At 44.4% G+C, this 15,519-nt stretch overlaps 3 protein-coding genes across 3 annotated transcripts; 2 read left to right on the forward strand and 1 right to left on the reverse strand.

Moving 5' to 3' along the window:
• Nucleotides 1–417: 417 nt before the first annotated feature.
• Nucleotides 418–1,603, forward strand: PAAG_07721 (2,5-dichloro-2,5-cyclohexadiene-1,4-diol dehydrogenase; the record flags this gene model as incomplete). The annotated part of the gene is made up of 3 exons (XM_015846308.1): nucleotides 418–500; nucleotides 587–605; nucleotides 860–1,603. The coding sequence occupies 3 exons, from the start codon at nucleotides 418–420 to the stop codon at nucleotides 1,601–1,603; spliced, it is 846 nt and encodes a 281-aa protein (XP_015700702.1).
• A 1,312-nt stretch (nucleotides 1,604–2,915) lies between these two features.
• On the reverse strand, nucleotides 2,916–6,401 carry PAAG_07722 (1-phosphatidylinositol-4,5-bisphosphate phosphodiesterase; the record flags this gene model as incomplete). Its single annotated transcript, XM_002790377.1, has 1 exon — nucleotides 2,916–6,401. One exon carries the CDS (start codon nucleotides 6,399–6,401, stop codon nucleotides 2,916–2,918), a length of 3,486 nt encoding a protein of 1,161 aa, XP_002790423.1.
• A 1,056-nt stretch (nucleotides 6,402–7,457) lies between these two features.
• Nucleotides 7,458–7,670, forward strand: PAAG_07723 (hypothetical protein; the record flags this gene model as incomplete). Its single annotated transcript, XM_015846309.1, has 1 exon — nucleotides 7,458–7,670. One exon carries the CDS (start codon nucleotides 7,458–7,460, stop codon nucleotides 7,668–7,670), a length of 213 nt encoding a protein of 70 aa, XP_015700703.1.
• Nucleotides 7,671–15,519: the final 7,849 nt, after the last annotated feature.

A 15,519-nucleotide genomic window follows, 5' to 3' on the forward strand; every position in this document is an offset into this window, starting at 1 on the left:
AAGAGAACTGAATATTGAGCATCCTACGTAACAGACAGCGTTTCAGGCGTCAGTGTGCTGTGGGCTATCGTTTCTACAGGAGATAAAGTCTGATCTTGCTGAAACCCAACTTCCTACCGGTTAACGTGCATAGGACTTCAAGATATATCGTCTGGTTATCAGACGACTCACCTCAGTTCGTCCATTATCATCCTCGATACCTAGCACAGGTAGGACTCTCAAGAACGTTAGAGTCTTATGGCGATGGCAAATTTAGTTGGCATGGCGCTTTTGGAATGTCTCAGTTCTTACAAGAGAAGTTCAGTTTCTTTCATAACTTCTCTCATTGTTGATAGATGGAAAATAATCAAAAAAATTTCAGCTATCGTCCGGCGACTCTGCACATTACCGAACACGGGTGGCTGGATTCCCGAGCCGATGTTGATAATTGTCGAGACCACCAATCCCGACAGGATAAACCCTGCTGTCGGCACTCGCTCAAAATTGCCGGCTTCATATATGTAAACGTCAAATTTACTTCGATATCCCGCTAATTTATTGGCATTCGGACCTGAGCTGGCTTTATATTTTCGCCATAAGTACTTAGATTCGAAACGAAGCAGCAGGTAAAAATATAACTCTACATGGAACTTTTTCATCTCGAGAACTGAAAAAAGAAAAGGGGAAAGCGAACATATAGTAAAAACACAAACTGCAAACCCTTAATTCACCAGCTCAGATCCGTCAAGTAATCTCAACCCTCCCCAAAATAGCAATAGCCAACCCACCCCCTGCTTTCAACCCCGCAACCTACCTAGATATAAAGGGCAAAGTCGTCCTACTAACGGGGATCGGCCAGTCAGGCGACCAGGGCATGTAGGGGAACGGTGCTGCATCTGCCCGCGTCCTGGCTGCCAATGGAGCCAAAGTATTTGGTTGCGACCTCAATCTCGCTGCAGCTCAGCACACACAGCGCCGCGTCGACGCTGAAGGGGGTGACTGCACCGTGGTGAGCGCTGACGTCGATAAGGACGCTGATGTGAAATTCCTCATGGAAGCTTGCGTGGCGCGGTACGGCGGCCGCATCGATACCTTAATCAACAATGTTGGGAGATCAGAGCCTGGTGGGCCTGCGAAAATGTCCGAAGAGGCATGGGACAGCCAGATGGACGTTAATTTGAAATCGGTGCTCTTGAGCTATCACTACGTGTTGCCGATCATGAAGTCGCAGGAGGGCGGTGGTGCTATTGTCAATGTCTCTTCTATTGCGGGGATGCGCTATATCGGCAAGCCGCAGGTGGCGTACAGTGCGACGAAGGCTGCAGCGATACAGTTTACCAAGGTAACGGCGGTAATCTATGCGAAGAGAGGGGCCAGGCTGAATGTGGTTGTGCCCCGGTTGATCCATACACCGCTTGTGGGATTGCTTGCGGATAAATATGTTTGGGGGTGGGATTTGGAGGGATTTGTGGAGAGGAGACACAAGGCTGTGCCGATGGGGGGGATGGGGGACTCGTTTGATGTTGCGTATTCGGTTGCATTCTGGCTTCTGAACAGGCGAAGTATATCATTGGACAGAAGATCATTGTGGATTGGGGAATTACTTCATCCACTGGTTAGTTAGGATAGTTACTAGTTAACTACCAAGGTTTTTGGTTCAGTGAGCTAGACATGGTGAAGGTTACGCAACACTTTGGGGCTGACTTTATAATACATAATAATGTGTATCTGATACCTGGCAATTTTCAGGTCAGGAGATACCTCTTCTATGAGTTGGGGGGTTTGAAAACGGTAGCGGCCATATAGAAGGAGGGAAGGCTAAACATTTGTGGAATCGCGACAACATTATAGACTTATTTATAGATTGTGCGATGAGTATATCAGTTGAGATGCGAACTTCAAATCAGCTCACTCAAGAATGGGAGATTTCAGCAAGTGATATAGATGGGATGTTTCTGTAATGTAACTATGTACGGACAGTGATCTGCAGATGTTGAAGTATCTGTTGTTTAGATGAAATTGACGGACCACAAGGAGAATAAAAGAAAACGAAAAATATGAAAGGTCATTCCCGGTAGATGGATATCGCATGTACAGGCATACAATACGCACAAATCCGCACAAAATATTCAAGCACCACTGATGTCCCTATTGCAAGACTGGGTATGAGGAGTGAAAGAAAAGAAGAAATTAACAAAGGGCATTCAATGAATGTGGGCCGTAAATATAATATAACGATGTGGACAATTAAAACTACCTTCAAGCATGGTATGGCACATGGGTATTTTCTTTTAAAATAAATAAAAACATAAACCCAGATATAAAGGAATGGGAAAATAAAAGAAAGTGACAAATAACCTCACTGCTAGGAGGATGATGAATACAGGCGGAAAGCAATCGCAAAAGAGTAGAGGTTAATACCCATATGCTTTATTACATAATTATGAAACAGAAAATGAGACATTTGGCCGTTGACAAGCAACTAGAGTGCTAGAAAAGGGGGGGGGGGGGGGGCGCGGCAAAGAATAAAAGAACACAAAAAAATCAGCAAACCATCCGTCGCCAAACACAATGTACCCCATTCTATCCCGTATCTTTCCAGTAGTATGCAAACTGAAGCTTCGACGTAATGTTGTATTAATAGCAGATTCGTCGTCAAGCTTCCTAATTTAATAAAAACAACTTCGCAAAAAAGAGAAAGAAAGGAAGAAAAAAAGAAGAAAAAAAAAGAAAAAGCAAAACGCCGTTCCACTTTAGTTTTGAACAAAAGGTGATGCCGTCACGGGTCGTAAATTTTATGGTGCAATGAGGGGTCGTCGAGCCAGTCAAGTCCGTCCACACCACCACTCCCCAAGTCAAATCCACTGATTTGTTAAGGCTGCCATGTGGGATATCATATGAAGGGAAACGGGTTCCGTAACTAATGACCAATCTTCTTATGCTGGAGATGGAAGAGCAAGAGAAGGGCCATCAGTGAAGGAAGATCCCTTATTTCGAAGCTGGAGGTCTTCAGGTTTCAGAATCAAGTCCTTTCCTTTGTCCTGGCCGCGATCGCTGTCCCTCTCCTTGTCTCTCTCGGCCGACAACGTACGTTTGGTTAATGTGTGCTTAATTTGTTTGATAATTCCTCTCTGGTCTCCTCTCGATAAATCGAAACCGGGGCGTTGTGCTGGTACCTGGTCAAATTTAGTGATTTTGCAAAAGAGAGTTGAGAATAGATATTGATCACCACTTCCGTCATATAGAGGTAAATATCTGTATCCTTGTGAGAGACTGCTGAGCTTCGCAGTGAAGGTGGCAAGCTGCACACTGTTATTACCACCAAAGCTCCGTCCATCAGGAGAATTGCGGACGACCCAACGAACAAAGACGAGGTCTGGGTATTTGGTTTCTAGAGACAATTTGAATTGGTCATTGAACACAGGGTTGAAACCATTCTGCTGTTCAATTTTTGTCCGACGACGGTGCGGTTGACCAATTCCAGACACGCCGTTGCGGGCTGAAGTATCAACACCCCCTTCGCCAAATGCAAGGCCTTTCTTCTTGTCATCGGCGCAGAACAACTCGATTTCGATATACGGATTAATGCTATCTTCAGGACCCATGCCTCGCAATCTCGGGAGCTGCTGTGCGGATATGATATCCACTGTGAATCTAACCAATTTCCTGTCTACTTTTGGCTTTACATCGCCACAAAGAGCAAGAGATCTCGGAGACGACGGAGATGTTCGCAGACTGTCTGGCTTGAGAGTATAGCCGGTTTGATCGGTTCCGGCGGCAAACATTGCTTGGTTCATTTGCATACCTATATCGTACGTCTGCCAGTTCATTGCTACCATTTGCACGCCTCTCCTCCAGAAAAAATTCGGATCAAAATTTGATGAGCGGAAACGAGTATTCGCCGGATAGACACGTGTGATGAAAGATTTGGTATGCGCTTCAAGAAGTGCTTTGATCTCCGAGTCGCGAGACATTTGTTCGAAAGATCTCTCGGAGAAAGAATACACATGGTTAAACCTTTTGCTCTCTGGAGAGTTGAAGCTGTGCCATTTGTATCCACGAGTGTATACACCCAGTTCAGCAAGCTCTCGGGTGATCCGACTTTTAGGCTGCTTTCTCTTCTCTTTCCTTGTCGACATCACAAGGGGGCCAGCATCACTATCCTCGGATGCGCTACTCAAGCTTGTCGTTGTAAGTGATCGTCTTCCAGGTGTCCATGCTGTAAAGTTACCAGAATCTATTGGCTGAGTTACATGCGCAATGGGAAATGTAAAAGCACCGCTTTCCGGACCATTTGCACGAGCAAAGGGCGAGCTGGAACTGCGCTTGCGCCCAGCAATCTGAGAGTTGGAAGAGGTCAACTGCTCGTCTTCGTCTGCGGTTTTAACTTTTATCAGGATGCGATGCTTTAGGTCATCTGGGCAGGGCAATATCGGGCAATTCGTCAAAAGCGGTCGAAGAAGAAGCTTATCCCCAAACGTCTCTTTCATGATTTCCACCATCGCCAGTTGTTGAATTGGGGAACAATGGACCTCAAGTGAGAGTATCAACGGATACTCAGAAGCTTGGAATGCATATCTGTTGATGACATTAATACAGTCTGCGAATAAAACGCTGCTTGTCAATGTACGGCCGTGAGAGACGGTCGGGCGACCATCAGCGCCATCCCAGCAGTCAATCTCCACACAGCGGCAGCCATTTTGGAGGGCCGTGATGTAGGCTTCGGTGCTGGATTCGCCGGCAACTTGTCTTCCCAGTAAATACGTGTTATGCGAACTCGAGATGAAATATTCGTTGAGGGGTCTGTCAAGCTTCGGAGATGAGAATCGTGCTGGGTATATGCCATTTTTCGGGGACATTAAAAAGGCCGAAAAAGCTTCCAAGTTCATCCGAGCACTGGGAGAATTTCGTGGTTCTAGGGCACGTTGTTTGGAGCCGCGAACGAGAAATTCGAAGGTTGAAGACCAGTAGTTTCTGTTATTATCCTCCACGTTTTCGCACTGAGAATCGCGAAGGAATTCGAGAAACTCATCTAACGTTAACCCCTGAGCAGGATCTGTTGCGACAGAACGGAAAATTTCTCGGATATCCTTGCGGTCTTTCAGTCGTTGAAGGAAATCTTTAAATTGGGCGAAATTCAATCTTCCAGTTCGGTCCTTATCTGCTTTTGCGAATTGGGCCCGTAACATGTTTTTGGAGCAATTGATATGTAAGCTTTGGCAGAGGTTCTCGACGGCATTCCGATCAAGGGACTCTTCTCCTGACTCCAGAGACCGTCGAGACATTTCACGTTGCCAGTGAGCTTTCAGGACGCTCTCACTCTGACCAGAGCCGGCCAAGCCGGCCATGAGACCAATCCGGTATCTAGAGATTCCTTCTAGGGTATTCGTCCACAGTTCGAAAGTCTCTTTATTGGGAGCGATAAGATGCAGCGTTTTAATGGGCTTGCTTTTGGACTGCTCAGGGTTCGTAAAAATAATTGTGAACCATAAATCCTCCAGTCGTTCAGGTATATCATGTTCCTCCCGATAATTGCGGGCATCTAGGCCAGTGCGAATTTCTTTAATATCATCGATATAAAGTCGTTTTGCGGGATTTGACAAGTCCCAGTAAACCTTGGCAGATTGTAAATCAAGGAAAAATGTCACCATCTTCGTCTTATGCTTAGATACCTTGGTCAGAAGTGAACCGCGATGCAAAATAGAATCCAGTTTGGGTGCAACACAGCCATCATTGGCTGCAACAGCCATGCTACATCGACTGGTAGTACCATTTGTATCACAGTTACACCACGAAGCTAGATGATCGCAAGGTTCTTCCTCTTCTTCATAGCTCGAATCCAAGCCACTATCCTTAGATGCTGTCGTTCCAGTTTTACTGTCATTTCTCCTCTGCATAATCACAGGACCAGAGCTATTGTCTCGCTTATCATAGCGGGATGTAGATTGTCTTCGACGAGTTAGCTTATTCGCAGCTCCTCTGGATATCCTCCGCATCAGCCCAGGAGTTTTGCTGGAGGTAGTGTTGTTTGCGGCGGCGCTATCTGTACCAAGTGGAGTAGCATTAAAGGGTTGTGAAGGAAAGGCCACAGCACCTTCCGGCAGTTCGAGGGGAACGGGAGATCCGAGCGTCATTACAGGATTCACAGTATTGCGAAATGCCGTATCATGCGCGGAGTCGGTGAAACCGGTAGGAGAAAAAGGAGTAGGGCTGGGGAAATTAGAAAAATAGGTCGGGAGACTAGATGAATCTGTTGATACCCCTGAAGGTTCAAATCCGGAGGTAGGAGGGGCAGAAGCGCTGAGTGTAGAAGAGAACCCATTTTGGAAAGGAATTCTGCGCGGAACATGTAGAGGGGATCTTGATTGGGAATGAGTGTTGTCCTTGAAGATAGAGGGGGAGGCCCACCCGCTAGCCGCCATTCCAGAGGAGTGATGATGTAAGAGCGGAGGTCAAATGCAAGTGGTCAACGGGGACTAACGGATGAGCAGTTGATATTCAAGGTGCGTCAAACTTCTAACCGCCAGTGGAGGGCTGTAGGAGGCAAATAATTGGGTGTTGAACCGTATGGAAAAAGGTCAGGGAGGCAGTCCGTGCTTATCTTTTCCGTTCTCGTTTTCCGAACAAACCAGGAGCGGTTGGATAGGCTGGTTTGTACAGAAGGTTGCGACTGAGCGTTGGGTAGCAAAGGGGTCTCTACCACGTTTGCCGGTATTTTGATACGTGCATATTGACCTGCAATACAATGCGTTCAAGCCCTTCCAGAGAGTTTTGTGAATAGGTTGATGCCTACCACTCGGGTCCGGCGGAACGACACCCTCCAAGCCAGCCCACCCTTCACACCTTTTCTTGTTTTGGTGAAAAGGTGACAAAAGTGTTTGTGTCCTTTGTCGCCCAACGTATCCTCCTGCAGACGAACCAGAAAATTTGCTTTGTGTTTCCCCTCTTGTCCCTGCGAAGTATTCTCTGTCTTTTTCAACAGAAATAAAATATGTTGGGTTCTTTTTGGTGGTTGTGGTAATGGGTGAACCGGACGCAACAAGGAATCCAACCGAGTTTGCAGGTCACAACAGGAACGATATACTTTGTGGCTGAGAAATGAGTTTCTTGTTGCGAATTTATGTTACTAATAACAAAAATGGGAGAAGAGGGAGAAGAAGAAGAAGAAGAAGAAGAAGAAGAAAAAGAAGAGAGGGAATAATAAAGTGTTGATGGTAATTGGAGAGGGTGTAGTAGATAGTGAAATGGAGGCGCTTACCTCCCCCTTTATCTAGTTTCCCTGGCAAACCCCGTGGATCAACGACTCTGGAGTGAATTTCGGCCAGCTGCAAGGCAGGTAGGTCCCTGTCGAACTCGATCCGCAGAGGAGTAGCTTGCTGAGGGTGCGCCAACAATTGCAGCGCGAAAGGAGGTGGCCAGGGAAAGGTGTGTCGAACGAGCAGCTGGCGCAACTTCTTCACGAATGATTGTGGCGCCCAATGCAGGTGAGTCGTCGACCGGGGGGGATGTCTACCGACGGGTTAAGCGAGTTAGAAGTTTCGACGATCACGGCGACAAGGCACTGGGAGGATGTTTCGCTGCAGGGTCGGAGGGTTGAAGTATGCGAAGGCGGCAAGGCAAAGGATGCCACGGGAGGCAGAGTAAGGAGCGATGGGGAGGTGCAGGACACGGAAGTACCTATAGTAATTTGACTGTATCTTGGGTCAAGCAGGAGACACAGCATGAAGAAGACGAAGAAGAATACGAAAAAGAAAAAAGGAGGAGGAGGAGGAGGAGGAGGAGGAGGAGGAGGAGGAAAACCGGACAGGTTTCAAGGTGGGATTGACTTCTTTGGTTTGATGGGATCAGGGATTAAATTAATGATTTGGGATTCCCCCAGTCAACCAACTCCTACGTCGACGTGCATAAAAGTGTGAAGTCCATCATCCAGTTTTATTGATGGACCGGTAGTTACGGAGTACCATATCTACCTGTAAGGTATCCACGATGCTGCGACAATGGTATCGTACCGTACCATATCGATACGGCCCACCGAGAGATGGTGTGTATTGTGTATTGATCGGTTCGTACCCGTACGGTATTATATGTTTCCATATTCTACGGATCTCTGTTCGTATGACTAATGAATGACATGCTATTAACTTAAGTTACCTAGTTAGTTAGTTATTAATTATTTTATCAATTTTATTTATTCCTGCAGCGTATCCATCTCTTCACGTCTTCGTCCGCCCAAGCAGAGGAAATAATATCAAATCTACCTGCTGGAAAGACATGGGTTTTCTGCTGCATAATATTGTTGTGCTCCAGCTGCCTTGTGAACACTTACACACAGTCGGCCTATCATCTGGCCTTCTTTACATGCTAGTAGTTAGTTAACTAACTAGTTAACTAATTAATGTAGTTACGGATCCAAAAGTTAGGTCAACTCCGTTGTTTCATGTGTCCCCCATTTGCATGTACCCTTACCGACTTGAGACCTCGTAATCTCGCTCTGTTTTCAAAACACCTTTCATCATGGACATTTTGCCTCTCAGAAAGAGTTGGGAGGGGTTGGGAAGACAAAGGGTTCGGTCGACGCCATAATAATCCCCCAATCATTGAGCGGAGAACGTGCTCCTATTGTCTTAACTACCTTGGCTCCCAGGTTGACCTTGATTCAGGCACTTTGCCCGCCCGACAAGCAGCGGCTGTCTTAAAACTCAACTCAAAAGAATATAAGCCAGACAAAAAAAAAAAAAAAAAAAACAAAAAAGGGTATGGAGGGATTTTGTGTGTATTATTTATCCGTATTATTTATTACTCCTGTTCTTTGCATGATGATCATTAGACTTCCGGAAACACAAAATGGCGGTGGAGTCTGTTCCTAAGCAAAACGTCAGCTGGGGCTTGAGAAGGACGCCTAAAGAAGCTTCTCCAGGTTGGAAAGGAACATCATCTAGATAGAATCGATATCCCCACAACAAAATACTGGTTGTTCCAGCCTAGTTTACCAACTTCGGCTTGAATACGGGCACAAAGGAAGCGGTAGCTAAACTTTTTAACTTTTGGCGACGCTCGCCTCGAGGTGATAAGATAGATTAGGCCTAAAGCCCAAAAAGTTTTTTTCTTTCTTTCTTTTTAAAATTATTTTTCGTTCATTCAGTCATTGTTTTTTCCAGCCTTACGAGATCAATGTCGTTTTCTGATGCTCCCCGAAAATAATGGTAGGCGCTTGGCATGCCTAAGTCACCCAGATACTTGGGAATTTTCTGGCTCCTTCTACCAAGGACGGAGTATTCTATGGAGACGCGGGAGATTAGGTATAATTAGATTTTTAACAGGTCATCTCGGCGTAGTCCTCGCTTTTGTTCCTTGGCTTCATTGACCGCTTTTAGTGTTGATAGATACCCGATCAGTTAACTTGATTACCTCCAACTTCGCAGATCATTTAAACTGGCGGCGACTTCATTATGGTTTAGAGTTCCTTCATTTGTTGGTTCCTGTTAAAACACCAGCGGAGCAGCATCGGCGGGGAGCCTGATACAAACGCCTGGCATCCAATGTTAGGATATTGGGCTTCTTCTGTTTGATCTGGAATTTTATTTCGGGTCGTGTTCCTGGTTTAATTTCGAGCTGATGGTTCAAGAAACAATCTTGTTAACAAATCAGCAGCAATTCCTGTAGCCGGTAGATAAGCAACTGGCAACTTGCGACGGTGATAAACATCAATGACAACAAATCATGGCTTATGAAATAGATACCCTCCATCCAAGGGTGGTCTGACGGCCTGTCAGAGGCTGTCAGGCAACAACAAATGGTTATTTAACATATGTCGTCAAAGGGGTACCTCGTATCTGTAATATATCGTTACACAGCGAGAAATTTCGTATGTTGTATTGTAATATTATCCATCCAACGGTCACGTCCGGTATTGCTTGTCACATAGCCCACCGATCCTTATAATAATAATAATAATAATAATAATAATAATAATAATAATTACAATAATAACAATAAGCGTCTCCTTTCTTTGCGTTCCCGTTTCCCCAGGTTTCGTCAGAGTCAACAGTGCTAACTAGAAACAGTCTCTTAGCTTGCAAAAGCTGAAGGTCACTAAAAAACTAAGAAACGTGGCATTGTCGATAGGCATGGTTTGGCCGTTTTGAACCTCCGAAACAGTATAGCTACCTGCCGCGGCCATGAAACACATATACATTGCTTAACCCCGTCATAGAAACGTCGTATCGGCTCTGGGTGTCAGAGTGCGGCATAAATTTAGAATGGGAAAAGCACGGTTTATTTTGTATGCGCGGTTTACCGCCATAGAGAACACTTTAGCTTTCAAGGAAAGGAATAATAGTAATAAAAATCAAGTCAAATAAATAGGTGTAAAAATAAAGGCCAAATAGGAAAAAAACTGACCCCCCACTATTTGCTGGATGCCATTTCTGTCAAAGCATTGTTAGTTAAAGTTTTGAGGCTCAAGTCATGACATCATCACCGTCTCCGTTGCCTGTTGTTCTGTGCTAAATCAAGCCTAAACACGCAATGTTGTCGTATTTTCTGTAACGTCTATATTGATTCTTCCTGTATAGCTACTCCACACGCTGTATATTTCCCTTTTGGTCATCGGACACCTCTAGCTCTCCCCTTCGGAAATCCTCTTTTATTAGCCATTTTGTTGCTTTGCATGGTTTGAAATCGACTCTGGGCCTGAGTGGGCAGACACGGAGCGGGGCAAAAAGTTTCGGTGTCTGTATATCCTGAACAACTCATCATCAATAACATCGAAGACCCTGGTTGTTGGGCCGGAGGGGAGGGGGGGGAAGGAGGATAATTACCCCTCTGGATTCTGAGATACGAAGCCGCTCGGGATTTACCACTCAGCCAGGGGACCCATGTGAGGGCTGCCCCGCACTATGCTCTTCACATATGATTCTGCCCGCAGAAGCAAGCAAGAAGCGGCTGATGCCGGCTAGATGCAGCTTTCTTGATCACTATTTATTCAATATTATTTTTTTTGGGTTAATTTTTCTCCTATTTTTATTCAGTGGCTGGGATTCTGAAATAATACATCGGTTCAGAAACTAGAAATGGAAAACAGGGATGACAGAAATAGTCGTCTTCCAGGCTTTCTCCCAAAAGTCACTGATAACGTGTGTAATGTCCTAATAATAACATTTCAAATATTTCCCTGAACTTTTACAAACATTCGTTATGCACAATTACTTTTGCTGCTGCGCAGCCCTTTTTTTAACTGCATATCATCTTACGTCCTCTCTCTCATCCCTTTTAATCCCTCTCCCACATCAAAGGTATGATATACAGCACATATGCTACCCCCTCAATTAATCCACTTCTTCTTCGAACTCTCTCTGCTTAGTTCAATACACAACAGTGAGTGGAGAATAATGTCTCCAATTTATCACCTGTGTTAACAACACTGCCAATGCACACATGCATGTATGTCTATCCACGCGCACTGCGCACTTATATTCAGTTATATATATGTACATTCCCCTCCTGATTATGATTAATCATTGACTTCTCATAACCTGGAATCACCTCATTGATGTGAGACAGAGCCAGTAAGAATAGAATCATTCAATACTTCGTCCACAGTGCACCGTCAAATCATGGGTTGCTTCTGACCAACAAAAGAAGGTCTGTATGGAATACTCCGAACTAGCTCCGATCTCAAATACGATCTTCCCCCAATATCATGCGCTGTTTTGCAAAAGATGAATGCTTCATCCCAGCAAAAATGCAAGCATTCATGAACATCAAACTCATTACCAAATCAGCCACACATCTGTGTGCGCCACTTCTGCAAAACCAGAGAAGACTAGCCTATGAAATTCGTGCCCGGAAGGGTCCCGAGCGGCAATGTGCAGAATGAGGCTGCCACTTGATGTGACTCTCCCGCTCGCTCACGTTTTCTTAACCCTTCTCGTTTTCTCTTTTCTCCGTGCTCTTGATGATTCCATCACTCGTGTTGGATGATGTTTTCCTCCATCTCCTTGTATATCTTGTTTTGTTTCCCCGCATTGACGCATTTATTGCTTTGGAATCTTCAGCCTTCGGCACGAGAAGGCGCCATAAGGTAGCCATGACATGCATGAAACATTCTTGGCTGCTCCCTCAACAACCATGCTGGCAGCTCAACCAGGAAATGCGCACTGCTTTTCTGGAACTAGTCAAAGAAATTACATCGATGATGATGACATTGTATCCGCCGTGTACTCGTCAGCGACACACGTCTGAACCCTCTCCGGACATTCGTACACCCTGATCTCTGAATTCAGGTATTGAGGAATTGGGGTGTCATTGAGTTTGCCCTATTGTTTTTGTGTTCTTTTTGGCCAACCTGATGCTCCCCTTCACGAGGTTTCTCACCTCTCAAATCACTTGGGTCATTCCGTTTGAAGTATGATGATTGCAATAGCTCACAAGTGCAATAAAAATCTTACTATTAACAAATTTTTACATCTGACAGCGTCTATTATCCTTGTGAGGTTTCAGACTGAAGTTTCTGTTAAAATAAAGCCATGAGTGCTATGCTGTCATGGCTGTTGACACGGCCCACGTTGCTACATGGATTTTCTCAGCGGGTCAGTGCAAAGGACCAACCAGACAAGAAAAGGATCCAAACATCGTTCTAACTATGCAAGTTCTGGCCTGCCTGCAATAACACCAACCGATTCCAGTGGAAGCAAATTGGCTACGTTCGAGTGTTCCTGGCAAAGAGAAACCCATATAATCATATTTGGTACAATAAAGGGTGCCTTTAAACTCGCATACAACGTTTCTGTATCTTGTAAAATAGAAAATTTCGTAGATGGATATCATCGCGTATGAGTACACACAAAACTTCCAGATTTGATGTCTCTTTTCAGAACCTAACGTTCAGCCCGAGCGAGAAATTTTCATGATTGGTTGCTGGTTATCTGGCCATAATCTCTCGTACTCTTGTGCCAAAGTACTACGCTTAAATGATGCCGGAGTTATGGAACGGCGAATGGTTTAAAATAACAATCTTGTCATCAGTTGTCTGTGCGTAAGTGACCGGGCCCGTTCAGTAAATTCATGTCCTTTGATACCATGAAACTTCCGGCTAGAAAAAGGGTCAAGCTTGTCTGCGACCTTTCTTACTCCGTTTAACTACGGAATCTTTCATCTAGTCGCTGTAAGCGGGTAGAATCTAGATACAAGAAAAAATACACATCTACCAATTTAATATTACTCATTCTCCACCTTCCTCTACACCGTATCAATCACAATGCATCCAAAAGTAAGGGAAATATGGGCCCTACCAAATCGAACCTTCTAGTTAGACGAAACCGAAAACCCATCTTACCGGTGCTTTCAGAAACTTTGGTATGGGTATTTTGTCATCTCCGAAATCCACAATTCTGCAACGCAGACACAGACTGACAGGGGAGAGTATAACTAAGAAAAGCAGAGGTAATCACCCTGAAAGAGTGATGTTACCCCTCCTTACTTCGAGTAATCTTTCATCAGGTGTTGATTTTTCATAATTTGCATGATGATTAATTCGGAACGGCTGTTCCCTATATTCTGTGCCTGAGTACACAGATTTGTGGGGTAACAGGTCACACAAGACTGGTGGTCCAATAGTTATGAAGCATGAAAAAAAGAAGAAAAGAAAGACTTACAAATGATTTAGGAAAAGTAAAAATATCATTGCTTGTTTTCAAACATTCATAGATTCATCATTGATAATATGTCTTGCATGACCATTCTGATTCTAATTTATCAGAATTCAAGTCTTTATAATTCAGAAACTATGGCTGCATTTTATGCAGGAATATACATATACAAAAAGTTAATAAACACCTTGATGCGAGGTGCATGTGAGAAGTAAAAATATATAATGTATCTATACATGCATGGAGATGCATTATTAACTAGTGAGAAACCTGTTTGTCTTCAAAAGGGGTAAAACAGATGACTAGTTAATAGTTGACTTCATAGTTCCAATTGCCTGCAGGTTAATTCCCATGGATATCTATGCAGTGACCTGCAGTCAGACTGTATAAACGCAATGAAACCTTCCAGGAAGACATGAGTGGTATTCATTGTTCACCAAGTTGTCAGTTTTGGGGTTGTCTGGGTTTGTCAATGTGGCACTCATATTTAGATCCCGTCACTAAACCTTCTTTTCACTGCCTCAGTTTGAACTATGGCTGGATTGTAATCTTGATCTTAGACTAGAGGGTTAAAACTCGCAACTATTCTATCATGAAAAAAGTACAAATCTAACATTTCGTCTGTGATGAACCTCCATCACAGAATGATATGATAATGAATATTACTAGCTTCTCAGATTTAGATTTGGGGATTGAAGCAGAGTCCGAATTCTTATACAAATAAGGGCTAACATTTAAAGCTCGTGTGCCTTTCATAAAGGGTACACAGGGGTTTGAGAAATAATCTCAGAGTGATTGTTCTGTTCCACTTTAATTTAGCTCTCAATGCGATGCAGTAATGTTGCTGACTCGCATGTAGCTAAAACTGTCTAGTAGTTAGTGTTTAAGAGAGTTAGTTACTGCTCATCCCTAGTTATCACATCTAAACAATGGGACTACCTCTGTCTCTAGGTATGTACCAACGGAGATGGCCCAGAAAAGGGACAAGAGCCCTCTAGTACCAACAACCACAAAATTTCATCATCTCATTGTCTCATTTTCCGTTTCCACTTGCCCGGAAGACCATGAAGGGAGTGGGACATCTCTGGAGTTCCCCTTGTTAAAAAAAATTTGTAGTGGATATCCCAAGGCTGACTCCAGAATTGCTGGTCAACACCCCTCACATATGATGGCACATCAGGCGACATTCCCCCCTTTTTGCCTCACTCTCAACACACTCTCTCCTTTTTTTCCTCCTGAGCGTTTTCCTCGACTTATTCGTTCCAGTACAGGTAACAAGTATACATTACAAGCACAATACTTTCTTTCTCATCCAACTTCATGCTCAGAGCCTACACTCCCTCCAGCGTTATTTGTTTTCTCCACTCAAACCATCCACAAACACTTTGGAACCCATCCACTATTCTCAACGGCTAGATTTCTTCTGGCTCCGCTACGTCATAGTTCTGGAGTGCACTATCAAAGCCCCAATAGCCCCACTTCCAAATGCCAACGGAAACTGATGTTAGAGTGTTCGATGTGGCTACAATGCAAGATGTGCGGGGCAGGACATATTGATTAATTGGGCTGTTTTATGCGGCTGCAACATTAAGTCTGCGGATGGAGTAGCAACCGCAACTATTGGAGCTTAGGAAGTTAAGATGAAGATGAAGCACCGAAGATATGGATCTCCTGTACCGTACAGTGCACAATACCTGTACGTTACGTTTCTGAAATACCGACCGTTGTTGAGCAAATACGGTAACCATAGGTATTGTCTGATACGAGGAGAATTGGCTGGGTTTTTGACGGTAAAACCGCTCCTAATCGCGGTTTATCATTTGAGAGAGAAAATCGCTAGGCCGCGATGAAAAACGGCAAAGTTGACTCTTTCCAACCTTTGTTTTTTCTC

The sequence above is a fragment of the Paracoccidioides lutzii genome (genome assembly GCF_000150705.2).
Source record: "Paracoccidioides lutzii Pb01 unplaced genomic scaffold supercont2.25, whole genome shotgun sequence".
NCBI lineage: Eukaryota > Fungi > Ascomycota > Eurotiomycetes > Onygenales > Ajellomycetaceae > Paracoccidioides > Paracoccidioides lutzii.